The sequence below is a fragment of the Caloenas nicobarica genome, chromosome 11 (assembly GCF_036013445.1).
Source record: "Caloenas nicobarica isolate bCalNic1 chromosome 11, bCalNic1.hap1, whole genome shotgun sequence".
Classification (NCBI taxonomy): domain Eukaryota; kingdom Metazoa; phylum Chordata; class Aves; order Columbiformes; family Columbidae; genus Caloenas; species Caloenas nicobarica.
Window position 1 is genome coordinate 8,844,707 of NC_088255.1, and position 27,792 is coordinate 8,872,498.

General features: G+C 36.1%; 2 protein-coding genes across 2 annotated transcripts in view; one reads left to right on the plus strand and one right to left on the minus strand.

Moving 5' to 3' along the window:
* CACNA2D3 (calcium voltage-gated channel auxiliary subunit alpha2delta 3) overlaps nt 1–27,792 on the plus strand; it is a 437,844-nt gene that overhangs the window by 346,724 nt on the left and 63,328 nt on the right. Inside the window, exons 21-27 of the mRNA XM_065642557.1 lie at nt 749–816; nt 2,569–2,614; nt 2,765–2,862; nt 3,669–3,762; nt 5,405–5,500; nt 6,807–6,928; nt 7,520–7,600. Of these exons, the coding sequence (XP_065498629.1) occupies nt 749–816; nt 2,569–2,614; nt 2,765–2,862; nt 3,669–3,762; nt 5,405–5,500; nt 6,807–6,928; nt 7,520–7,600 (605 nt within the window). The remainder of the gene's footprint in view (nt 1–748; nt 817–2,568; nt 2,615–2,764; nt 2,863–3,668; nt 3,763–5,404; nt 5,501–6,806; nt 6,929–7,519; nt 7,601–27,792) is intronic.
* Nucleotides 17,626–23,415, minus strand: LRTM1 (leucine rich repeats and transmembrane domains 1). Its single transcript, XM_065642846.1, has 3 exons — nt 23,388–23,415; nt 21,027–21,623; nt 17,626–18,062 (listed from the first exon to the last, which is right to left on the minus strand). Exons 1-3 carry the CDS (start codon nt 23,413–23,415, stop codon nt 17,626–17,628), a joined length of 1,062 nt encoding a protein of 353 aa, XP_065498918.1.

Here is a 27,792-nt window from a genome sequence, read left to right on the forward strand (position 1 = left end):
TTGGTGCCTCTACATGTACTTAAAGTATCGGGCCATGCATTTTCAGTCTTACTGACTACTGGCAGGTTCCTAGCCTCATACAATCCTCTTGAATGAATGAACGAATGAATGCCAGAAGGTATTCTGTATATGTGTTCAATACGGAGAGGCGTGGGATACCCAAACCAGTTCACTAAACTTAAATACTTTAAATGGTAGACTAAAAACCAAACTAGAACTGGGTATGTAACTGTTGAGATTTTATGAAGCCAAAGTTAATGCAAAAAAGTTAAAGTAGCTAAAATTATGAATCACTGAAAAATTAGTCCAAAAGGATTCATGATGCTGTTGTTACACATGAAATTATTTTCCTCTCAGTAGCTCTATTCATTCCCACACTTACGTAGTTTTTCAGCATCTTTGTCTGATTTACAAAGAGCTGTCTCCTTCATTGAGAGGCCATGGGCATGTTCAAGGCTCAGCTGAAGAAATCTCATGCTGAGTGAACAGCAGTGGGCTTAGAGGGGCTTGTTTATTAGATTGCTAGAGAATAATGGTTTACTGCACCTCCAAGCACACATAAATACAGCCAGTTGTTGCAGGCACATCAGAACTGAAGCAGCTGGTTGAACAATAAATATGATATTTGGAAACAAACACTTTTAAAATTAATCTTAGTACACTAGCTGGAATTGTTAGAAATGAAAATAGCTCTGTCTGCTATTGTTCGTCTCGCAGATTTCAAGGTCTGCTTTATTTCTTTGCACAGTTTAGGTGTGGCTCTCTCTAGAGGACATGGAAAATATTTCTTCAGAGGGAATGTAACTGTAGAAGAAGGTAAGATACCTACCTTCTTGCATTGCTCACACAGTAGTTTTATTGTTGACTTGGTAGACCTAAAGGTTTTATGTTTCTCTGCAGATTCCATGAGAGAATTGGATTTTTTTTTTCTAAAGATCTTTTCCTTCATGAGATTTTCTTCCTCATTTATGTTAAGCACAGTCAGACCATTTGTGAATCTTCTTTAGATGGGCATCATCTTCCGTCTTCCTCTCTCAATGTTCCAGAGAATCACTCAGGGTCCAATGTTAATTATTTGTGGTGGTTTCTGAATGAAGTAACCACTGGGAGCACCGTAATGACTGTGGCTTTTTTGTTCACAGACTGTACATTATGAAGTCTTTCAGAGCTCTAAGTGCTTTGGGCATTGTCTAGAGGGATTTACATTTCGCATTCGTATAATAACAGTAGAAGTAACTGGGGGAAAAACTCTTCTTTATGACTTCGCTGTTTGATAAGTCCACAACTAAAATGAGTGGAGGATTCAACTATGAGTGGTGATAAAGTTGTTTGGCAAAAAGGTTCTTGAAGGTGAAGGAAGAGCCGAGGTATTTCAGAAGAGTGGAGGAATGCTTTCGGATTTTATGCTTAAGTCTCCATGTCCAATTCTGCTTCTTGTTGCATCAGTGATGTTAAACAAGATAGTTTATTTCTTCAGCCCTTTGTTCCTCAGCTGTATTTATGGACATGAATATATTCCTGTTCCCAGGAGAGTTGTAAAAAGAAATGCTTTAAAGTTGAGTCACTTGCACAGCAAATGCATGTCTCGATAGAAAGAGAGCACAGAGAGAGCATGGCAGGAGACCTGGAGCTGCTAACTCTCCAAACTGTTCCCAACACACCTCTCACCTATTTTCTTTAATCCAGCCACACATCTCAGCCAGTCTGTCCGATATTGCCTCCCAGATGTATCACCAGAAATGTTAACATAGCCGTAACTAACCATTCCTTTTCTTCCACTCTTACCTTCACTGATTCTCTGTCACTGACTCCTCACTGTCCTCCCCACAGACTATAATTATAGTTCTACGTTTGACTTCCCTATTTTCCTTAACCCCTGTAGCTCTGTCATTGTTTATTGTGTACTTAGGAAGTTTAAACTCAGACCCTGCCTTCTGAACCCTGTTTTCTTATTGGCTATTGATAAGTGTTTTAAGAGTTTTTAAAATTGCCAAAGTACATTTTTATTGTGCTATATAACTAATAATATCATTCTTATTTACAAGCATTTGCGTGACCTGCTAGTACAATAAACTTATTCTGAACAATCATGTAAATTGCTGTTTGTGTTCATGGGTTGTGTGCTTTGGTTTTGAGGGAATTGTTCTTTTTAAATATATATATATTTTTTAAAGAGAACAACTCTCATGAAATAAGAAGTACATATTTTAACATATAAACTTCAGTAGCTGTATAGAACAAGTATGAATTGGAGTCTTCTAGCATTTTGTATTTCTCTTTGCTCAAGTTTTCTTCTAACTTCAAATATATCATAGGAGTAATTTGTATGAGTTAAACATATCAGCACAAAAAAGTTTTTCCTGCCTTTTCGGTTTTAGATCTGATTTAGTTGGCTTTTGCCAGTTTGGTAGACCCTAAAGTGTACTTGAACATAGTTTACTGTGATTTATTACACTGAGATAATAATGCACTTTCCAAGAAGTATGGCTTTATGTTATGGAGTGTATGTAAATAACCATCTGTTACCCAGACTGCTCCCTAAATAACCCATTATTATTCCTGCTACAGGTTTACATGATTTAGAGCACCCTGATGTATCTTTAGCAGATGAATGGTAAGCCTTAAACAAAGCATGAAATTGGTGTGTTACCCTTCTTGATTTCATATTGTTTGTGCTTGCTGAGCCCCATTCTTTGTGTTCAAAGACAAAGAGAGATCATGCTTATACATATTAAAATTTTATGTTTTGACAACATGTTCACAGGTCGTATTGCAACACTGACTTACACCCTGAGCACCGTCAAATGACTCAGTTAGAAGCAATTAGACGCTACCTCACAGGAAAAGAGCCATTGCTCCAATGCAAGTATTTTGTTCAATATGCATGTAGTAGGCTCTACCCCAGCTAAAAACTGTTGTATGCAACCCTCTACAAAATGCAAAGCTACTTGGTTTAACCTGTGATAAATTGAGATTGCATTGCTTGGCTCATGTCAATTTGGAATTTCATTTGGGTTCGATCTTTTTCCAGGGTATCAATAAAGATATTGGCAATACAAATTTCTGACTTTTACAGTAAAAAATATGCCTTAACCAAACATTCAAGTTGCTGTTCAGATGGTGTAGCTATACTATGCAATATTATAGTTCCATTGGGTTTGAAACAGGATTGGTCTGAATCAGTCCCTGGATCACACCTCTAAAGAATATGTCAGATATTTCATGAGTATTTTAGGGAGAATGTGTACACAATTAGCTTTTCTGAACTGCAAAGCAGAATAAAAAAAAATCAGATGGATAAGTGCATGTTTTGTGTATTTCCAGAAATGTAGAGCTTTTGTGACTGATAGTACAACTAATTGTTTTAACCTTATGTCATGTGAAATGCGAGAATTAGATAACATGTACATGAATGTGTTGCATGGAGTGGACAATCATTTTTTGGTTTTAAATTTGAAATTGTTGTTAGTGCAATGAAATGATACAAGAAAAACTGCATTGTGGTAAAATACGATGTAATATTACATAATAAAAGCTTAATAATGCAAAAAGTTGGAATTCACATCACAGATAAAATATAGTACACCATTAAAAAAATCATTGTTTACTCATCTAACAAAAAAATTCTCTCTGTATACATGTTTACTGATTTTAATATATTGTAACAGGTGATAAAGAATTGATCCAGGAAGTTCTATTTGATGCAGTTGTGAGTGCACCAATTGAAGCTTATTGGACCAGTCTAGCATTAAATAAATCAGAGTAAGTAGCTTTGTGTCAGTCATTATAATAATGGGTGAATTTTTAATAGTTAATGTTCATGAACTGGTGGAATACCTAACAACCCCTGATATTCATGAAAATATTTTATTAATCATTTGATCCTACATACCACCAACTTTGAATTCAGTTTTAAGTGTTTATGTCGCAGTGTACATCATGATAATGAGTTGTACGGTTAATCAATGTTTACAGTATAACTAATGAAATTGTATACTAACTACAACTTACAGTTCGGAGTATTTCTAACAAACTGTTTAGAGTACTTCAGGAATTTAATGCAAAATTTACCAAAATTTTTGATGGAATTTGTAGTTTATCTCAGAACAAGTTAGATACAGAAAAAAATGCACTGGTAAAATAAATAATTTCTTTAATCCTTTGTTTGTTTGTTTTCTAGAGCTAATTTGGACCTAGGTTCCTATTACAGATAATCAGGAGATTAGCTGGTCCGTTTTAGAGTTTACATTTTTTACTTCATTTATGTTATGATCTACTAAGGTGTTAAGCAACAACGTGTTATATATATGAGAAAATGTGTTAAAATTAGCAGTTTGAATTAAATTCTGTGATTGAAGGGCAATTCTGGAGATTATCCTGATTAGATTTTGTTATATTTGAACCAGTTTTAAAAGTTGAATGAAAAAATATATTGCTGTAAAGCACATGCTCATTTTGAATGAGTAAAATCAACATGATGAGATCTGATCCATCAAACTAAGGATTACCTAGACTCCTCTTATAAGATAAAGATATGAAATCATTGCATGCTAATATACCGTAGACATTGATGAATTTATATAGAGGCACAAAGTTTCCTGGAGTCCTCCTACACAATTAAATAACAGATCCAGCAAACACAAGGAAGACAACTGTGGGGAGATGCTAGCAAGACACTTTTGATCCCCTTTCATATCCTGACTTACACTAACGAGAGGGTCCCTTTATTGAAGAATGAAGTATGAGACAGTGAGATGGCCAAGACTGTGCTCTCTGGTTTTGTGGTAATATGACTGAAGTTCTTGTAGCCATATGAGAACTAGTTTTAAAGTAGATAGCTTGGCACTGATATCAGTGCAGGAACAGAGTTCAGCCTGAGCTACCTGTCGCATTTTTGTCCTAAGGTCTAGAGGCCGAAGCTTGTCCTGATGGCAGATACATGTGACGCTGAGCTAGCTGGTTTAAATCTAGCTTAGCTTTTACTTGCTTGAGCAACAGTCATGCCTGTGACTTGAAGCACAGATGTGTCACAGAAGTGTTGAATGGCCTGGGGGCAAGATATGGAATTCCTGCCCATCTTGAATTGCTGCGTGCCAGTATTTATTAAATAGTTGGTGTATAACTATGCCACGCCTGTTTATCCTATGGCTTCCACAAGTCCTGCCAAATTTACTGTCTTTGACTTTTTAGTGATTCTTGATCTAAATAGCATTTCTACATTGTACGTATTACAACACCTTCATGACTTTAAAAAACAGCATTAAAAATGAAAAAATAAGGGAACTATGCTTAAAATAATATTTCTCAAAAATGTGTACACTTGTACTTTCTGTGACCAGTAATATAGCTTTATCTGTTTACTGTCTGGAAACATTATCTTTGCTTGTGTTCTGCTCTATTTCAGAAACTCTGACAAGGGAGTGGAAGTTGCCTTCCTTGGAACACGGACTGGACTATCTCGTATCAACCTCTTTGTTGGTCCAGAACAGCTTACTAATCAGTAAGTAACAAAGCTATGCTTGGCAATCATGTGAGAAAGGAGGAAAAAAAAATTTTATTTTTAGGAAGCCCATTTACTGTTTCTTTCAGTGTTTTACACTGGTGCTCTGAAATACATAGAATAAGTAAGAAAGATTTTATAGGATCGCTTAGATTCTTTCTTCAACCGAAAGATTTGGAACAATGAACTATTTTACACCTGTAGCCCATATATTTACGTTCCTCTCACTTCCTTAGAGTTAGCCTCACATCTTTATTCTTCAGATCAGAATTATGAATATGCTACATCTGCAGATAATCAGATAATAATTTTTTCTTCTTTTTTTTTTTGCTATCCCATCTCAAAACAAATATCTGTAGGCTTTTTCAAGGATTTTGCATCATTGTAGTGAAATTTTTTTTAGTGCTGAAATTAAGCCAAGTGACAGAAATGGACTGAGTGAAAGAGTAATCAGGAGATCTCATCATTCAAGAGTTTCCCATTTTGCCTGGAGAAGTTGTAATCTAATGTGGGTACAGGTTTCTTAAAATAGAGAGCTATAAAATAAAGTCCCATAATTAATGACTTTTTCAGGCAGCAGTTTGATAGTGTCAGGCAAATGCATGTAAAAGAAAATCTGAACTTGATGTTTATAATAAACTAAGTTTATTGAATATAAAGTTGTATGGTGCTTATCTGACCACAAAATATTGTTGTAGTGTGAGTAGCGTGACAGGTGAGATCCAGAGCACTTCAACTTGTTACTGTCGGACAGCACACCAGAACAATAACATGGAGACCATACTTGCTGTTTTCACTGACACAAACTTTCCTCTGTCAGCATTCCCTGACATTATTAAGAAAAAAGTATGTAGTTGTCCATTACCAGCCCTTACATATTATTTGAAAAGTAGGATGGTAATTTCCTTTTTTTTCATTGGTTAAGACTGAATGCCAGTGGCAGCAAACTATCAAATCTCCAGTGCCTTTTCCACTTTGTACAGTTCACAGTTCTTGCATTGTGCTGAGAGAAAAAGGCTCTTTAGACTAAGCATTTTTATTTGTACATATCAGTACAAATATTTTAGTGGTACTTAGAAGCACTATTTTTTTTACTACTTTTTCTATCCTGTTCAACAAGAGCAATTGCAAGCGTGTCACAAATAGTTATGAAAGTTAGCTCCTTCATTGAAAAGGTGGTATTAAAAAATTGTCCAAAACCATTTCCAAAAGATTGCATTTTGTTTTTTCTTGTCTTTCAAAGCTAGAAGCTATTGTGTGCCATGCAATGAGCAACAAGTATTTTCTTTCTCTCTTCTTTCTCAAGAGATTTCCTGACAGCTGAAGATAAGGAGAACATTTTTAATGCAGACCATTTTCCACTCTGGTACAGAAGAGCTGCTGAGCAAATACCTGGAAGCTTTGTCTATTCAATCCCATTTAGTACAGGTCTATAATTTTGTCATTCTCTATATGCCGAGCCATAGATGATGCTGAAAGGATTCCAAGTATGTCAGTGCTGAGTGGGCTCTGTAGCTAATCTCAAATGTTAATCTAAAATATGCGTTGAAATTTGCAGCTAATTTACTGGTCGTTTGACCAGGCGCATCTTTTACAGGGCTCTAAGTGAAAACCCCAAGATGTGGTGTAATAACAGCTTTTATTTAATGTTTGCACAGGTTGAGCTTACAGCCTAGTATTTTAAGCAAGGCAAGTCCAATAGACTAAGTGTCCACATTGATGAGAAGCCCTACCCGTTGTCACCTTTGTTGCCACTTTCTAGCAGAGAAGGCAAAAACTGATTACTCATTTCAGTGTTTTAAGCTTATTGTTGGGGTGCTGGGGAATTTTGAAATGCCAGTGCCTGTATGTTCCACGCATGCAGAGAACATGATGTTGGCTGTCTTATTACCTTATTTTTCTGAGCACTAAATCCACCTGGACTGTTATTTCAAACTAGGAGAAGAGAGCTCAGTTTCTTCATTCTGCAATATGTTACTTCAATTCACTATTTTTTTTTTTTCTTAATGCGCTCTGCAGAAACAGCAAACAAAAGCAACGTAGTGACAGCCAGTACTGCTATTCAGCTTTTGGATGACAGAAAATCTCCGGTTGTTGCAGGTAAAATTGTTGTAGTTCATTTGTTTTGTTCATTTTTAAAGTCAGCTTATGAGTTCCTCACTTTCTCTTTTGGCTTAACAGGAATCTAATGTAGGAATATCATATTTTGAGAAGAGAGGAGGAGGGAAAGATGCAGTTGTACCTGTAAGATATAATTGAATGACAGTGTAGAGAACACTTAATGCCTCTTTTCCCTAAGAACTTGATCCTCTCCAAGCTCCCTGCAAGCTATGGAGTTTGACTGAATGGAAATAACTATTATCAGTGAAGCATTTTTAGTAGACACGATTCTGTATCATCATAAATCAGAATATATTATGTTAAGAAAAAGGAAATATAAGAAAGGACTCTCTGATACATAAAGATTCCACCCGGTCTTCAGGTTTGAAAATCCTGCGCTATAACAAATAATACAAAGTGGCCATTTTGTCTAGATTATCAGAGATGAGATTTGATCAGAGCACATACATTGCATAGCAAAACTCTACAGTCTACCAGCCAAGAGTATAACAGTACCTAAAGACTTCAAAGGTGAAGTTCAACAACTACAGATTAGAGATAAACCATACAGATTTAAAAATGTGAGTTATTAATTTTAAAATTGTTGGACATTCCTCGCTCAAGTTCAAATGCTTTTTCTGAACAGTTTTCTCTAGTTCCCAATGGTTACTGACTTTGAAGAAAGAATTAATTTAGAGAAGTCTTATTGTTTATCTTGCCAGAAACTAAGTTCTCTCATCTCAGGGAAAATTAAAAACCTACCACACAAAGCAAGAACCATCCTATTTTTCTCATCTTTAAAATATGCTTTTAAATGCAGTAAGATACAGTAAATAACAATCAGAAAGAGCAAGAATGTGCCAAATAATTGGCAAATCTCTTAATTTGTTCCTTCAAATGCAGAATATTTCCTCTGATAATAACAGATTTTATAAGGTCACTAGGAAAACTCACTTCTGACTCCGGTTTGCTTGAAAACATTCTTTACAAGTTATTGAACTCCATAATATCAGAGGAAACCCTAATTATGACCTCATACTCCTGTTAAAGCATAAACCAGCATTTGTAAACTAATGTCAATGCAGATATCTGCAAACTGCTGAAGATATATTAAAGAGTTTTCTCTGCACCATGATGAGGGTTGACATGTTATTTCTAGAATGCTCCATGGTTTGTACTTAGCAAAAGGGTCATCGTGCAGTTCACCATCATCTGTAAAATGTGTAGGGTTAACAGGCATCCTAAAGTTTGTTCTTTCCTCACTAGTGTTTGCAATTTAGTGTTGGCTTGGAGGGAGGTCTCACACATAAGCAACTTTATATAGTGTGTCAACATGCTTTGGGGTATTTTGCAGTAATTGTAAAAGAGAGAGGCAGATGTTGCTTCCATTTCCCCAGTAATTATGTTAAATATTGAACATCCAAAATTACTTGGGTCCCATACATTCTATCTAAAATAAAGACAGGGTCTTCAAAGCTTTTTAATACCGAAGTATGTAAAAGATTTCCATGATATCTGTAAATGCATAATGCTATGAAATACATGAGCAGTGTATTTACATTCTGAAGCACATCAGTGCTGTTTTACGTTTATTTCTGTAAACTTCAGAAACTGTACACAAGGGTTTTTTTTTCAGTATGAAGCATTTTTAAGAATTTGCTTTGCATCGTGTTTCCCTACCCTCTTGCATGGTTGCCTGCTTTCAGGATTTTTTTTTTTTTTTGGTGGAAGGGTGTGCATAGGGAGGCCTCTTTGGATCTCTGCAAACCCTGGTCCATGAAAGTATCGCTCAGCCAGCTACAGCCATTCAGAGATAAACATCATCCTTGTCCTCTTTATGTTGGAGATCATCAATGTGACTTATCAGTCCTACTTTTTCCATCAGAAAACTTTTGACAAAGTACCCAGCATAATTTTTTAGGTTTTATTATAAGGTTGACGATACTCTGTTTTAAGCAAAATGGATTTGGAGGCAGAAAGTGGAGCACTGGTAAATGGGAGAAGTTTGAAGTTTTTATTATCCGGATTTGGGAGACTAAGTAGGATTATGGGAAACATTTTCAAATACCTCCATTGAAGTTTGAATTTGGCCAAAATGTCTCGTTTTAATTTGTGTGAAGTAAGTATTCCTCATCTCCATTTGGTCTGAGTGGATTACAGAAAGCAGCACGATGGGATACACATTTCATGTAAAATCACTCTGTTCCCTAGAGGGATTTGACTGAAAATAAAGCCGTACCAGAATGTTGTTTATTACAGATCACTGTAAGAGTTTCAAACTGGCAGAGAGAAACTAGAACATTATTATAAAATGGAAACCTGAGTTAGACCTGCCCACAAGGGGGAAAAAAGGAACAAAACCAGGTCTTACTACAAAATCTGCAGTCTCTTCTATTTTCTTTGGTGTTTTTTTTAATTCCGTTTCTGTAGAAAAACGTTAGTTATAACAGGCTTACACTAAGGCTTATTGCAAATAGGGAAACTCAAGCCTTTAATATAGGCAGAAAATCCTAAAATCAATGGGTCTCCAGACTATTACTGCAGAGAACTTGAGTGTCACTGCTGCTGTTTCACCATCTCTACCTATTAATACCAGTTCACTGTCAGAATGTGTTTCCTTATTGGAAAAAAACATGTAATTTTTTAAAAAAATCCTTCCTGCCTCTTTAAATTGAGATTGTGATTTTTTTTTTACCTTAATGAATACAAATTTCTATAGAAAGTGTGGAAGAAGGAGATAAGTCTTTAATACATTAGTAGCATCATATTATTACTGTTTGTACAGAGTTCAGTTTATTTGCAGGAGAGAAAGGGACAATAGTGTAATGAATGCAGGGTTTTTTTAGATTTAAACACAGTTATGCTCAAAATTGCTTTGTCTTAGTGTTCTCTGTGAACATGTCTCCTATATCAAGTTTACACTGAAATGTTAAGTTTCTTCAAACTGTCCATACTACAAAGTGAAGTAGAATAAAAGGTGGTAGATTTTTTTTTTTTGGTTCAGGTCCAAAAATTGTAGAATCACCCTAGCCTTGAAATTCCATGACATTCATATAAGATCAGTATTCCTTTCAGTGACCAGGGTGCTTATGCTTTAAGTCAACTTAACTGGAATTGTAGATTAATCGAAGCTCGGTGTAGCTAAATTAGAGAGAAATGAAAGTATTCCAGTAATCTAAAGGTTTCTCTTATTCAACATAATTCTGGAAAGAAAAGAAATCCATGTTGTTCTTATGTACAAGCATCTTTACAGTCATTTTCCATCAAAGAAGAGTGATTGCCTGGGGTGTGCATTCAAGCGTTGCCATTGCTCTCTGAATCTACCCTGACTCATTCTTTTCTGCTGAAGCTACATAAAAAGAATGATTGCAGTAATTCCTGTTTGGACAGAAGAGAAAAATCAATGCAGAAGGAACCCTGTTTTTTCTTCACAGTTGCAAGCTTCTTGATTGGGTGTTTTTGTTTTTCTTCAGTGTATTAAGCATTCCTCATACAGATGGCCTGAAAATCAGCCACTCTCAGAATCTTCTGTGGTGGTTACCAAAAAGTCTATTGCTGTTGTGAGAATACTGGACCCATAAGGGTCAGATTCTGCCATTCATGAACATGTTGAATAATAGTTATACTTTGTCTGTAGTCCTTTCAAGATAATAGATTTGCTGTTAATTTCAGAATGATTAAGGATGGCCAAATTTTTCTCACAACCATTATTTTCTGCTACCAAGCAGTAAAAGTCGAAAAAAAAAAAAGGGGAGATACTTTCTACCGCCCATGATTCATGTCTTTATGCTGTGTCTCTGTGTAGCTATTTTACACAGAAGGTTCCAGGGAATCTGTCCTTAAATGCATGGCAGGTACATTTAATTCCCTAGTAGATGGTACCACAATTTGAGGATACGATAAGTGTGAGCTTACTCCCTGTTCTCTGCAACACACTAATGCTGTGAGACTAATAGAAATAATTTGTCACGTAAGACATTTCTTGGAAAGAAACATGTCCATGTGGCTTAGCAGAATAGAAGAAACACCTTTGAAAATAGTACTATTGATTTCTGCTAAAACTGTAGGTCATGTTTAAGTCTTATGTATATATAATTTAGATTTAAATCTACACTAAAATATATGCTTAAAATATAATAAGCAGGGCTTTCTACTCAGGCATGGAAGGTGTTAATGTATCTAAAGACAACCTAACCCACTTCTGTTCACTGACAGTTGGATTTTAAATGCTTTTACCAATAATCCAATTGCTTCAGAACAGCAATTTGAAAGAAAAAAATGTGAATATACCAGTTTTCCAGTAACCAAAGCTTCTCGTGGTCCAGCCTCTAAGGAAGGAAGATTGTTTTATAATTTCATGAAGGAAAATGTACACGTATCTGAAAATTAATGCTATTACAATACAAAAAATTTGTTCTTCATCTCCTTTTTTCTTTTTTTTTGTGTGTGTGTTAAGAATTGTATATACACGACCTGAATGCTCCATTCAGTGTTTCTTTGAGCGAATTCGAATGGTGTTTGAATGCACATCTCTCTTTGAACAAAATCCCAGAATGTGCTTTGAAAAAGTGACTCCAAATACTTTAATCAAAATACTGATATTTCTAGGAGTGGCAGATTTTGCAGATGGTTCACAAATAGTTAAATCTGCTGTTGCTAGAATAGCACATAGAGTAAAACATTTGCTCTGTGCTGCTTATACCTTTTTTTGGCCTTTTTGTCTCGCTTGCATTGCTTTGGTATTACTATATTATTAAAAACATTCAAGCAAATGTCACTGTCATACACAGTCCTTAAAATTTATGATACCGTCTATAAAATTGCATTTTAGTATGGAGGTCTAAGGGAAAATGAATATGTCATCATAATGACACACCAACCAAATTTTTGAAGCGTTCTAAAATAGATGTTTTCCTTGTCAGGCAAGACAGTGATTTACTTAATCTTTACACCACATTATAAGCCACAGAAGATTGTATTCAGCAGTAGCATTTAGTAAATCCCTCAAAATGCTTTTCATGCGTTGGTGGAAAACCACTAGTTTATGTTTTTCCAGAGTTTCTTGTTCATTTTGAATATTATCTTTGTATTCAGAAATTTAATATTAGTGTATAGAATAATGTGTTCAGTTTCAGGAAAATGGAAATGTGAATTCGTATGGTCTAGCACTGAACAACTCACAGACTTAGGTTAGGAATCATAACTTAGGAAAGATGGTTTGTAGGTAATGCTCAGAGAGAGGTAAGCTCCTCCACAGAATGCTTCAGAGCATGTGGCAAAATCCCACGTCTCTTCATTGACTGAACAATCTGAAGTTAGGTGGTGTGTTTACAACCATTCACACATTTTTATTCATTTGTATTTATTCTCAATTTATTTGACCGTACAGAGTTAGTGTGTGGGATAATTGAATAAGAGGGCTTTTAAAGATAGTTCTCTGCTAGTATCTGCTTGAGAATTTAACCCCCTATTTATCTAATTCTTGGTCTTTCCTCGCCACTTGTTCTCAGAGCATCTGGGCTCTGATGTATGACTTAGAAAAATATCCCAACATGTATAGTATTAACACATGCAGCAAATTGCATAGAGCATTCTGCTCTTTGCTTCTGCACTTCTGCCTTACTGTTGGGATTTTTCATTTGGTTGGTTGGGTTTAGGTACTATGTAACTGGGGTGTGAGGAAGATCCTTGTGATCTAATAGCGATCAGATTCTAGAGGCATTTTGCTAAATAATTCTGCTAGCAAAATAAATCCCTGATTGCAGAATAAGGCAGCGGTGAGGCCCTTCTGAAAAATGCAAATGATGCTATGCAAGTATGAAACTGCAATTACATAGTATATTAATACATTAATACCAGTTTAAGTACTGTGGATTAACTACTTTATTTTCCTCTCAGTAGACTATATTTCCAAATACTAGCAGTGTTTTCTTATATGTTTCTTGTGTCTTGAAATGAGGATGGCAGCCTTAGGCAAAAGGTTCAACATACAGTGTACGTAGCCCTAAAACATTGGGAGTCCCTCTGTAATCAGTAAGAGAGAGCAATTGCAGCTTTCCTTGGAGAGCTATGAAGTAGGTAGTTGTTGGTTTGTTTATCGTGGGTCTCTTATTCCTGCTCTTTCTCCCCTGTTATGACTTACTGCCACATCCGGATGGCTGATGTTGCTGCCTGTCTCATCTGGGGAGCATACCGTCCCATTTCGGGTAATATAAACCCGGCAACTACCAAGACTCGTTATTATTGTTACTATGCCACTTTCAGCCAAGTTCAAAGATCAAAGTCATAAAAGTAAGATTGCTTTCTGGATCCTTAACTAGAGCCTGTGTGTCTTTGTCTTCTGACCAGCAAAGATAGATGGTTATTAGTAGGCACCAGTTGGCATTTTTTTATTAATGATAGATAAACTATGTTTAATGTCACTAAATGTTCTACTTTGTTATTTAAGAAGAGGGATCCTGATTTTGTTTGGACATTGTATTGCTAGGGAATAATGAAGCTGAATTTTGATGTGCTTTTTGCAAGCTTTGGATGGAGAGACACATAGAGCAAGCAAGTATGTTTGGGTTTGATCTTTGTTTCTTTCAATATAGATACTAAGGGCATTTTCTGTAAAGAACATTGGTGTATCATAGTGTTTAATCTCTGTTCTAAATTGAAATTTTATAAAGCCTCTTTTTCTGAAAACAAAGTAATGTGGTGAGTTTCTATATGAAAGACAGGAATACAACGATATGTGTACTTTCTCTGTCTCTGTAAATACCTTGCAGAGTAGTGTGTCCTGATATTTCATTGACTTTGGGGGGAAGTGTTTTTCACAGAGATTAGAAAAAAATACTGTGCTCACTATAATACCTCTCATGAGACTGCTGGAAAAAACAACAAAGCTTTCTCAGGAACCTTTATCTGAAAAATAAATCTGTGCAGACAACTTATTTCAGCAGCAGATGTCCATTGCTAAGCTTTGCATATTAAGGGCAGTTCTGCAGGGAATCCCTAGATCCAGTCTTCCACTTGTTGTAGTCAATAGTTGTTATGGACAAAAAATCATGCCTTCTATCTCTATATTTCAGTAGTTAGACATTCCATTTTCTCTACCAAAAAAATAAATAATTTTGCATCTATTAACTGAATCAATACTTTTCTGTGTTTAATGTCTACTATTAGCTTATCATAATCCATAACTGGAATTTGTTAATTGCAAACACATTTGTAAATACATATAGTCTTATAAGCCTTAAATGAAAAAGTTCTCTGAGATTTTTTTTTTTTTTTTTAAATTTTCTTTCATTAGCAAACATAAAGTTAGAAAGTATGAATCAGATTTTGCATGAATTGGCTTGCTCCACTTCCATAGCAGAGTAAACTAATGGAAATATAAAATAATTTGCTTTCTGGCAGAACTCCATACCAATTTACAGCCTTATGTGTGCATGAAAATCTTAAATGTGACAAGAACAAAGCTTCTTTAAATGTCATCATGCCTTTCATTGCCTCTTCCTCACCATTTTCTTCTTTGTTGTCTTTTTTTTTTTTTTTAACCATCTTACAGTAAGGAAAGCCTGAAAGGTTTTTGTTGATAGAACTGGGTTTTTTTAAGGACTAGGAAGATGTTCTGGTTATTTATGACCATGAAAAATGAAGTCAGTTCTTGTTTTTCCTTTGCTTCAAGATACCAGAAGTGTGAACTTATTTGTGGTGGAAGCTGCATTGCTGTATCAGAGCCTGTTAGAAACACTGTGGGTGAAATCTCTCTGGAGGTCAGAGGTTTATTAGCTTTCATTAGGATCTGCAGTTTGAGTGCAAGTGTGCTTATTTTAGGTGGTCACCATAGAAAGGCACCAGTTTGGCATGGCTCTGAACTCCCTTTTTGGTCCCTGGGCAGTAAGATCCTATCCTCTATTATTTCTCTATCTGAAAAACTATATTTTGCTTTGCAAAATGTTATTGCAGTAAGTGGACAAAAGAGTAGAAAATGTAGATCTACATTCTCAAATGACTTATCTCCAAAAATAGATTATTCATTAAGTTTTGCCTAATATTTGGAAGGAAAAAAAACCCCAAACTTGCTTTTGAGATACATCATCGAAAGATCAGATTTTAAAAGCCTGACTATAAATATTCTAAAAATTCTGTGCTGACGATGTCTAAGCTTAAGTAATGTGTCCAGTCTAGGGTACTACATTCTAAACAAAATGTAGAAGAACTGAAAAGGTTCCAGGGAATGCAGGAAAAATAAGTTTGGAGAATGTGACCTTACAGGAAAATGTGAAACAGCTTGATTTATATAGTTCAGGACAGAAAAGAATGAAGAGAGCCTAACAATAATATGAAGTACTTTGCAGTTAACCAAAAAAAAAAAAGAAAAAGAAAAAGAAAAGGACAGGCAGTAATTGATTGTTTTCAATGTCTGCTAGATTTAGATTAAGACTGAGATGCTTAATTTTCTCTGGACATCAAAGTAACTGCAGATGCAGGAATGAGCTTTAATATATTTAGTTTGCAATTATTACTAAGTAGATAAGAGCAAGGGTTACGTGACTCCTGCCATATAGCCTATTACTCAGTTGAGGCTGTTATTAGAATCACTACAGAACTTGATCTTGGAATCCATCTGTTGGAAGGAGAGTGGAGGTCTCTGAATGCCATGGCAGCTCCCTCTTGCCCTTATTGCAGACTCTTACTCAGCCATTGTCCCTGAGTCTTCTGACCAGTGGAATAAACTGGCAAGATTTGCACCAAAGGTTTAGGATAGATGCAAATAAAAGCTCTTAGACTATAAGCATAGTTGATTTCTGCATTAGCTACCTAGACAGGCCTTCAACCCTGTTGCTGGAGAGATTTAAAAAACACATTTAGACATCTGTCACAAATAGCCTAGATGTGTTTTATCTAGTCTTGGAAAAGGTAGATGGGGTTGCCGATCTGTTTTGGTTGCCTTAAAATAATTTCTAAGAATTATTTAAAATGACTTTGGCAGATCAAAAATATTTTTTCTGTTCTAAACTTTCATTACTCAAACGGTTTTGGCTAGGATTTCCTCTGATGGCAAAACTGCGCTGCAGAAAGTTAGGGTGGACCCTTGAATGAATTCAGCTGAATGATTTCTCTGTGAGAGAGAACGTGTAAACATGCAACTTTATATTATCCTCTGTACTGAAGGGCAGCGCTGTGACGGAAGCTGCATCTGCAGTCATGATACTTGCAAAATGGAACACTTGTGTGTGGATTTGGGAATAAGAAGCTTCAGAAATGTCGGTAGCAGGCGTGTATGCCAGCAGGACAACGGGAGTGTCTCTTCATGTGTGCTCATTTCAGTGCTTGTATTGGAAACAGGGCAGCATTTATTCTTCAGCATTTTTTCAGGTCTCTTCTTTATTCCCTGCTAAGTAATTTAAAAATGAAATGTCATAGTTAACAAGGTATTGCCTGTTTTTTTAAATTAGATAACATATTTCATTTTTAATTCTTCTAAGGCAGATTGGAAGGCAGAAAAATGTACTTGGAAATATTTTTAACACATGTTCAAGTTATCAATGTCAGTGTATAGGCTGGCCAGTTCTAAAACTGATTGTGAATTGTATTTCTGGATACATACCAGCTATTTTAAGTTCTTAAAATATAGTCAGTCATTGGTAGATACTTTGTATTTTTCTGTGCAGAAAGCTCACTCATGTTGGCTGCTGACTGTAGCTGCACCATAACCGATATGTTGTACTAATATTACATCAAAAGCTAGTAATGGAGAATATAATCTGTTAAAGTGCATCAAGATTTCTTTATCTCAAACACTCAACCTCAAGTAGTGGCTTCAGAATATACACACACAAAATATAAATAAGCTTACAACCTTCTAAATAAAGTCTAGATGTATATTCCAAGGCATATATATTTACATTTTAAAAGACAGTGTGAAAAAGCAAGAAAAAAAAGCAGTAATTACTATAAAATAAATCCTATTTAGATTCCAGGCTTTTTAACAGAAGTGAGGGCTTTATTTGCGAGAAACCGAAGACAAAAGTAACTCAAGCCAAGGAACTATCAAATGGCTCTTTTTGCTCAGGACTCCCATGCTGTCTGACGGGGGCCAAATGTTCTTTGTGGTATTTCGCAGTAATTGCAGCATAGGCACAGCCATAAACAGCAGCTGCCAGCATCATTAGACACACAATTCCACAGACAACTCCAGTTATGACTACAGTGGCAATTGCATGACGCAAGCTAACAGGCCTTGGCTTTGGTTTGGGTTCACAGCTTGGGCGGCTGCTGTCCCCGTGCTCGTGGTGATGATGAGCATGCTTCGGAGAACTTCTGTGCTCAAAGCTGTGGTGGTGAATACTGGCCAGATGGACGTGGGCTGTTGTAAGAGGACATGCCCCAAAGAGCTCATAGGGAACTTTGAGGAGGTCCCTTCCCTTCCGAATCCCTGGTGCCGAGCAGATAATGCCATCGCTTATTCCTCCTGAAAAACAAACCAAACCAAAACAAAAACACCAAAAAAAGCACCAAACAGTTTTATGGTCTTAAGATTTGGTGGCTTCTGAATTATCTTCATATAAAATTACCACAGAACTGTAGTAAGTGTATCATCAGATTTGACTTTATACTTTTAAAAATTTATAACTATATCTTTAAGACCTTTTTCCAATTAGCTCAATGGTGAGATTGTTACACTTTAACACTCATATAAGAGAGTATTTGCAAGTAGCAATTCATCAGGAATTAAGTTATCTAGGCTTTTATGGATGAAAAAGTAAAAAAACAGCAGTGGCTTAAAAGTAAGAGTAAGTCATAGATGAAAACAAAGAGGTACTATTAACAGCAAATTCATTTGATTCAAATTGATACTATTACTTCTTTTTATAAAGAGAAATGGAAACAATATACTTTTAGTAAAGATTTCCCACTTGATTGAAATATGCCATGAAATACTCATTCTTCTGACATGTTATGCTAACTGTAAAGATGCAAAGAGCAATGTTTTGAGGCAAGGTTCATGGTAAGACAATATACAGAGATCTAAAGGAGCTAAGATTAATCAGTCTGTTACCCTGCTCATATGGTAAATTTAATGATTGCTTAGAGCCAGTTTCTGCTCCCTCCCCAAGGATGTTTTTAGTATAACAGGAAATGAAGTAGGAAGCCTCAGTCTTGGTAAATCACACGGTTGTTCCTCAGTGCATAGAGGAACACACAGCGAGTGTAGCCTTCAGATTTCTAATTAGTCCATACACCATGGCTTTAGGGGTGTAGTCTGTCAAGGAGTCAACAAGGCCAAAACCAATGTTTACATATTTTAAAAAAAATAACTAATCAAATCAGCTGAATTTTCTTCCTCTACCCAAAATAATCCGCCTTTCAGCTAAAGCCAAGCGTAGAAGTTTTCATCCTGGAAAGACTTTATCTGAGAAAGCAGAGAATACAAATGGACCCAAACTGACATCTGGAGACTACTCCACAAATACTGATGACGTTCCAAGCCAGATATGAGCACAGCAGCTTGTCTTTTGGTCTTTAATAGCCAAACCCAAAGCATGGTTCCAGACACCTCCAATGCCTTAGCTTGAATGCAGATATAGCTACAACTCCAAATCCTGCAACTGTGATCCTTCTATGGTTTTAAGTAAAATATATGTTCTTGGAATAGAAGACTGAGGTCCCACCTGAACTGAAGAATTCTCTGTAATTATTTATGACTATGCACCAAATGTCAAATGCCTGAGCTGGATTCAGCTAAAAATGCTGAAATCTTTTACAGTTATATTGGACACAACAGTCAATACTTTAAAATTCAGACAAAGTTCCATCTCTAGCCATGTTTTGTTAGGACTTGCAAGAAGTATCTGTAGAGCCACAGTGCTGTTTTATCTTAAGTATACAATAGAAGTAATAGGAAATATTAATGTGCAGTGTAACTAATTTTTCTTCATGTGATTCACACGGGTAATTTCAGGGAACATAAATGTAGAAGAGAACATAGTATTTGGGCTTCCTTTAAAACTCGTTGCTAAAATGATTGTGTAAGTTCCATATCACTTAATTTAGGTAATCTATGCAATGTTTGGGAAGATGAAAGGGCATCACTGAATATCTAAACAACATTGGGTTTTGAAATAAACTACAATACTTATGCTGCTGGCAAAGTAATTATTATAATCTGATATGTTTATCTTGGATCATTACATTCTTCTGCACAGAGAAGTCAGAAACCCTGCTGAAATTTGTTGTAGGGAATGGTTCCAGCATAATACAGCTAAAGCCCTGGGATAGTGTAATATTTTACCAATCCAAAATACTAAGATTTTAACTATGTAGCCTTTTTTCTTTTCTAAAAGGTTGCTTCTGGCAATGGCTTTACCTCACCCAGAAACTATTCCCGTACTAATTGTGTCCCTGCATAGCCAGTACAGTTTTCCAGCTGGCCTGTAGAGCTCCGATGCCTGATAATGGCATTCCATTCCATCACAGGCAACATGGATCATCTTCACATACACTGTGTTGCAACATACTCTGGGTGATTTCCGTATACGGACAGGTGATCAGTAGTTTGATCACATGCAAGCATCCAAACCTGATTTAGAGAAAAGCGAATTGCCCTGCTGTTTTGAATTCTCAGAGTCTGAACATGCCTCCTGGGAGAAAAAACATAATTGATTTAATACTTAATTCCTTTAGAATTAAATCATGTTATCTTTTCTACAGCATAACTGATGAACCTATTTAAAAGCAGATGTGACCAAAATATGAGGCTACTTTTACTTATAAAATTCAGTTTTCCGCATTTGATGGCATTACACATTTCTGTCAGGAAATTATCGGTGAATTTAGTACCTCTTCTGGATAACAACAAATTAGGAAGCAATACTAGACAAGAATAAACTTGTTCAAGGTGTGATACACATTTTTAGGTAAAGTATTCTTACAATATTGAAGAGCTACTACAGATAATTTTTAGAGGAATTAGAATCCCGAGTTCTCAAGTTAAAGTCATATTGATATCTGTCTTGATGTTTACTCTCATGCATCAGGTTAAAAGCTTTTAAACAGTAGGTTAGTTTCTAGCAAAAATGTATTGGTAGAATTAAAGCAAGTTTATATATATTTGTTATATATAGATATGGATATATATACATACACACACCACACACGTACATTTCCAGATTGTTTCTGCGCATACTATGTGATTGTGTGTGTTTACTTTCTTTCTCTTTGTGCTAATATAAAGTTCCTCTGTGATTCTAGTTTGCCACCTGTATTTATGAAAGCATCTGTTTTCTGACCTATGCATAAGAATGTATTTTAGTGTGCTTATTTGAGGGGATGATCTAAGGTGTGTGGTAAATTGTTAAGCTGTAATAGTGAAGATGCGGCAGATGCTGTTTAAGTGTTCTCGTGTGCATTGTATGTAATGAGAAGAATTCCTTACCTCTGTACAAAAAGCTCTCCAGCCACAGTTTCAGGCCAAAGACATTACAATTACATTGCCAGGGATTATCTTTGAAAAGAACCACTTTCAAGTTTGGAAGTGACTCCAGCAGAACTCTTTCCATTTTCTGAAGTTTGTTATGCTTCACAGACAGCAATGTTATATTCCCTGTGCTGTTTCCAAAAGTCTCAGGCAAACGTATTATGCTGTTGGATGACAAGTCCAGTTCTTTTAGGTGTGGGAGGAAACTGAAAGTCTTGTTTTCTATATAATGAATCAAATTTCTGGTTAGGTTTAGAACCTGTAGATACCGTAATTTTTGGAAAGCACCCGGTGCCAAACTTGAGAGAGAATTATTAGACAAGTCTAAGATTTTGAGCAGTGGTGTTCCAGTGAATGCGTTTTGGTTGATTCTCCAAATACGGTTATTCTGCAACTGTAGTATCTGAATTTCAGGGGGTAAACGGGCAGGAATTTCAGTAAAGCCTCTGTTCTTGCAGTCTGCAGTCTTTGAAGCTGTATGGCATAGGCATTTGTCAGGACATCCATGAGCTGCATATATTAACAAGATGACACTCAAACCCAAAAGCCTGTTACCTGTATCACAAGTGAAAATAGATTTAAAATTAGTTTAGAATGTTAGTCTTTTGGCAATATACAGATCATTAATGTGGCCAAAGGATATACAGCTTATTAATAAGCATTAACATAGGTAGCGTAAAGAGAGTTCATTTATTTTATAATGCATCAGTAAATCACAGATAGTATTGAAGTACTTTTATCATGCAGAATGAAGTTAGTGCTTCCGTGGTCTTAAAATGAAGTACTTCCCATGGCTTTATCTTAAGTACAAATGGTTTTCAGGAGGATTTGCTATCAGCAGAGCACTGATGTTTTTGAAGGGAATGTGACAGAGTTCCTAAAAATACTAAATTGGAATGTTTCTCTTTCTGTGGTTGTAACAACTTTGAGGCATCTTGTGTCAGAAGAATTGCAAGTACAACTTTTATTTTTCTGTGTTTTTACTAATTGTACTGCCAGAAAGAATAAAGTTAATATGCCAACAAAAGAAAAACAAGCGTCAAAGACATTGCTGTATAAACAGTTAACAGCACTTTTTCAGCAATCCAGATTCTCTAAGTTTGTTCTTTAAAATATCGATGTTTATACTTATTGCTTTAATTCCCTTATCTGAATGCCAGCTGTACTTCCCATAGATACAAGTTTCTACACAATCAGCAAACATTTGTCAAGAAGCTGATAAAAGGAAAAATGAGTTGACAGGAGTACTTAGTAATATTTAATATTTATAATTATCTTCTATTCCCTGATGTTCAGGTCAGTTTTAACTGGAAAAAACAAACAAACAAACAAAAACAACAACAAAAAACCCCCAACCAAACAGTTTTTACCATTCATCTCTTGCTAATGATCTTTGAAAACAAGGTGTCACTTAAAACTATGTTCGTATGCACTGCATGCAATGAAAAAAACAGATCATGTTGAATAATTAGATTTCCATTGACGAAAGACAGTCAGAATGAGAAATCCTTTTGTTACATTGTTTTTGAGATGCCTCAAATAATTTTTACTATTTCAAAATGAAAAACGTTTTAGTTAGTTACTGCTTGAAACCTTTGGAAATGAAAGGACATACTGCATATTGGCTTACAAGATCAAACATTACTTAGTAACAGGGAATACCATATTAGAGGAATAACAGTGTTATAAGATTGAATATGACCAATGAAGGTTTTATGAAGGTTTTATTTTGACACTACAGTTTGTCACAAACTACTCATTAATTTTCACTTGAAAGCGAAATTGTATTTATATTAAATTTATACATAAACTTCTGCAAACTAAAATCTATGTTGTAGAATTCGCTTGAAAGAATTGAGCATTCTTGCAAGCAAGGTAAGCAATATTTTCATTTCCTTACATTTTTCTGCAACAGTTGGCTTCAGAAACTGAGACACAGCTTCCCATGTAGAGTTAAAATAAATTCTGCTTGGCAAGGAAATGCTTAGAGAACAGAAAAAAATCCTTATTAATCTGAATGCTTAAATATCTCACCTTTCATTGTGTGTTGTTTGTTCTTCACCTTGCAGAAGATTCAGTCCAGTTTTCTGATGTAGAACAGTAACAAACACTTTGGTCTGATTTCCACTTCTAATCTGCAATGTGCTCATCCAGTTTTCTTCCTGTGTTTTCTGGTGGTTTTGCTTTTGTTTGGTTGGTTTTAGATGGTATCTGTTGCTTGTGTAGAAGTGCAACTATTTCCATCAGCCTTTGATTTTTTACTTTATGACAATTTTCCCCTCCACCTCCCCCATCCATTTAGGACTCTCGGAGACTTACTCTGCCTCTTAATCAGTCGACAGGCCATGCAGAGTGTCTGTCAACTCTAACTGGACAGCCGTAATATACAAATAATGACCCTTTCTGATTTATTTAATCTGCCTCAAATGCAAGGCACAAAAATAAAGCTGCCTTTTAAAATCCAGTAGAGTTTCTGAATTCTAGTGGATTATTAGCTATGCTGTGTCAATTTTTGCAAGATCAGATGACTCTGAACATGAATTGTGATTGTCCTGGGCTGTGATGGGAGGCAGTGGAGTGTATAATATCAGTACGAATAGGCTGTGGGTTGATGATATGGTTTTGACAGTGCACTCGTTTGCTCTTCTGAGCTAATCCATCTGACATCCATTAGTTGCGCTGACAGGATTTTCTTCCATGGGAACACAGGACTGGTGGCTCCTTCCATAAAAATGGCATACATATTTGTGTGGTCACCAAGAATACTGAACAGATTTATTTATTTTCAAAGATACTGGAAAGAAATGGTAGACTATATTAAAATTGTACTTTATGTGTTTTTATGGTGCCTTGACTTCTCTCTTTGTTACTTCTTCAGTATAACTCATTCATGCTGTACCATGTACAACAATAAAAGGATTAATGACTTGTGACTATGAAGGAACTCAAAGGTGTTTAAAGGAATGAGTATATAATACAGTTAAGGCCATAGGATCACTCCATCTGATACCTGTCCTATGAAGAGGGAAGCTGTGCAATCAAAAGCTATCAGACCTATTCTTATATATATCATAGCTTTCTTCAGTTCAAATACTGCTTTTAGGTGCTTTTGAAAAAATCACACAAAGTTCACTTTCTAGGTCAAAATTTATATGCTATATGCAATGCTATGGAAGCAGTCATAGAAAAATGAGTTAATCAGGTCCAACCTGCTGTTGATTACAAGAGGTTATCCAGGATCCTGTCAAGCTGAGACTTGGATATTTCCAGCAAGGGAGATTCCATCATTTCTCTGGGCAACCTCCTCCAGTGTGTTACTGTTCTTAGCATCACTAATTTTGTCTTACATCCAGACAAAGTTTTCGTTGAAGCAACTTGTGTCCCTCACCTCTTGTCCTGTCACCATGCATCCTTGTGAGGAAAGATAGCCCATCTTCTCTATAGTTACCTTTTGGTTACTGAAAGTCCGTGTTTAGATCTCTGCCACCCTCATCCACTAGAGAGAACTGTAACTGTTGTTGTTGTATGCTTTGCTGAATTGTTTCTGACACTGGTCGAGATACCCAAAGGAATAGCGAATGCTGCTGAGCAGTGAAGGAGAATGCAGAAGAACTGACATTCTGTAAAGTAAACATGACTGTTAATCTTGAGGATTCTAGGATTGTTTCTATGAATGGCAGACCATACTGTCCTTGACACTTTTGATGAATGACACATCATCCTGATACAGGATGAAAGCCTGCAACTTATTGTAGAGGAGTACTGTAAATGTAGATTACCTGGTACTATAGTCATACTAAGTAACTCAGTTTTACAACGGCAAAGGGAGATAAGCTTAAAGATCCACTGTAATGTACTTTAAATAAATGTCAGGTTAAAACAAAAGCTTCTCTAACCTTTGTTGTACAATACATTTATTTGCTATGTCCTTTCCCGACCCGTGTATGTGCACGCACATACAAACACATAAGCAGACCTATCTTAAGTAATACCAGTGAATCATTTTAATGAAAACAGAACTAAATGTAAAAAGGGATACTATAAAATATCATCATCCTTAAAAGTTGTAGCCTTGCTAGCTGCAGATACTCTGCTTTTTTGAAGAACAAATTTACCTGAGGTACTTGTTGCTTGAGATGACATCCCTCTGTCCTTGCAAGAACTCATCCCTTGTGCCAATGATAGCCCTATTCATGACTTTTGATCATATTGCAGGAAGTACTAGCTGTTATGTTATTGTTTTCTGGTATGATAAGAGTTTTTCACACTTTTAAATTCTCTTTGTTGTCTAAAATTTTATTTTAACTGATGAATTCAAAGGATTTCTTTTTTAAGTTGTTTTTCCTTCTTAACTAACGTTTGCTGACCAGGTGGGCTTACAAGCTCCCACAGCAGTTAGTGTCATCTAACGAAGGGCTTAAAGAATGTCTTTTAACTGCCTCTCTAATTTTAGGTAAGTCTTTGCTACTATAATTGTATTATTTTCAGCACACACCATATTAAAGAGCTGTTCATAGAACCAGGTCACTGTAAGTTAAGCACTGTGGGAGGTTCAGTTCCAACAATAATGCAAATGTTGTTTTATGTGCTCTGAATTGTGGTGTAAGAAGCTATTACTTTTAAAAAATCTTCATGCAGAGTTCAGATTTGGAAACATATGATTAAATCTGTTGATTTGCTGTTCGCGTAGATGTGGCTATTTTTTCCTTAGATTGAGAACTCCAAATGCACATAATTTGTAAACAGAAGTTTCTCTAACCTGTAATCCATGTCCTATTCCCATTTATCAGTAATAATACTTTGGTTATGACACAGAAGTCTGATGTGGTGAAAATTATAGTTGTGACACAGGTAGAGATTTGCCAGAAACAGAATAACCATGAAATCTACTCTACTTCTGGCCTTTTGAACAACCAGCAGGATTCCTTTCAGTTGTCTGATGTGGTGCAGCAACTGTGTTATTGTGACTGCTTAATTTAACTTGTGCCTTGTTGTAACGAGATACGTTTCCCATTGCAAATAGCAAGGCAGCCCAATGCACTAATACCCTGTCCCTGTTGGCTGGTGGGTGCAGTTCAATGTTTCCTTTGCCAGCAAACGCTTTGTTGCAGCAGTTATTACCATTAGCTTTAAAGGCCTCGTATGTGTAAGAATCATCTCTTTTACCGAACATTATGTTAATTAAATTCTAGCAGACCGGAAACAGTTTAAATATTTCAAATATTTAGAGGCTACAGCATTCAGATTCCTCTTCACTGTATATAAAATCCAAGCAGACATAATTATATAAAAAAATGTTCCTAAGACCACAGCAGACAATTCCTATACATTGTCTTTATTAGATTTATTTGCCTTATGCTTTTGAAGCATGGGAAGGTATTAAAACTGTGACACTTACAGGGCAATAGGATGCTTTTCCTCCTTACTAACGTGGGTCTCCAGATTGTTAAAAACAGCTAAGCTCCTGCTGAAGACCCTAAATGCAACTCTGGGCAATGCAGGCCGCCTCATTTTGGTTCAGGACAAAAAATAATTCGCATTTTTTAGTGAAACTGTCCATACCTCTGTTGTTACAGTACTGCATCATGGAGAAAGATCTTGTCCTTTCCCAGCTATGAGTCAGAATGCAGTGCAAATAAAGATGACAGGACATAAGAAACCCTTGAATCCCTCATGCTTTTCTTTCTACAAAGTCAGTCCTTGTATTCTAAAAGCTCAGAACCCTCTCAACTTTGGCCTGGCAGGATACTAGGTTTTCAAATGTTGATAAAAATTAGAAGGTGGCCCTGGATCCTACTTCTGCCTACCTTTCACAAGAGAAGTGTAAGCCAGTGGATCAGACCAAATTATCTATACCTTAGATCTATACCTTAAAAAGTTGGCCATATTTTCCAGAAGAGGTCAGTGCGTGGATTTCTTCAGACATCTTATTCCTTAGGTGTAGGGTAAGGTGAGAGCCGTACCAGCTAGAGATTAATAATAACACAGAATCTTTGTTATCACAAAACATATGGAGACACCATGATGTCTAAAAAGTTGTTTAGGTCTGTCCTTGGCAGTTGTTATGAATTGTTTGGTGATATCCCTTTAAGGTGAGAAACAATATTTTGTAACACTAGAAATGATGAAATGAGTAGAAGTTGTGATGTTGTATTTTGGATCTCTGACCTCAAGGGAGAGAGCCCAGTTTTATTCTTTTCAGTGGCTTGTTTTGCCTTAGATACATCTGGTACTTGTTTATACAATACATAATTAATCTATGAAACACATTGTTGGAAGTTATCCTTAGGCCAAAAGATTTGTAAGATTCATGTATAATCTGGAGCCATAGTTACTTCAGGGGGCAAAAAATAATTTAGAAAGGATATAAACTTTCACTCTTAAGGCCTTTAATCAGCCACTAATGACACAAGTTATGGAGAAAAACCTTTCCCTGTAAGCTGCTTTTTTTTCCATAATTATTATTTATGGGCATTTTTACACCTCCCTCTGACACCTCTAGAAGAGGCCAGTGTGTGAGATGTAATAGTGGACTAGATGAACTGGAACACGCTGCATTACAGGTGGAAAGTTACACTGGAGGAAGGGGTAGCTGGGAGAGACGTAGAGCCTGCTAGTTGCAGCCAGCTGCATACGGGTGAGGTGTGTGCTGGACGCTCAGGTGGCACCATTGGGGCTGCCCGACTAAGCATCTTCTCACTTCAGGTCAGAAATCTATTCATTC

Bases quoted from the DNA above. Each gene is read 5' to 3' on its own strand.
- LRTM1 (XM_065642846.1), bottom strand. From the start codon at position 23,415: ATGGCCTGTCGACTGATTAAGAGGCAGA. The intron at 21,624-23,387 runs GTAAGTCTCCGA...CTTGTGATACAG, and splicing joins TCGACTGATTAAGAGGCAGA to GTAACAGGCTTTTGGGTTTG. The intron at 18,063-21,026 runs GTAAGGAATTCT...TTTGTTTTTCAG, and splicing joins GGAGAGCTTTTTGTACAGAG to GAGGAATAAGCGATGGCATT.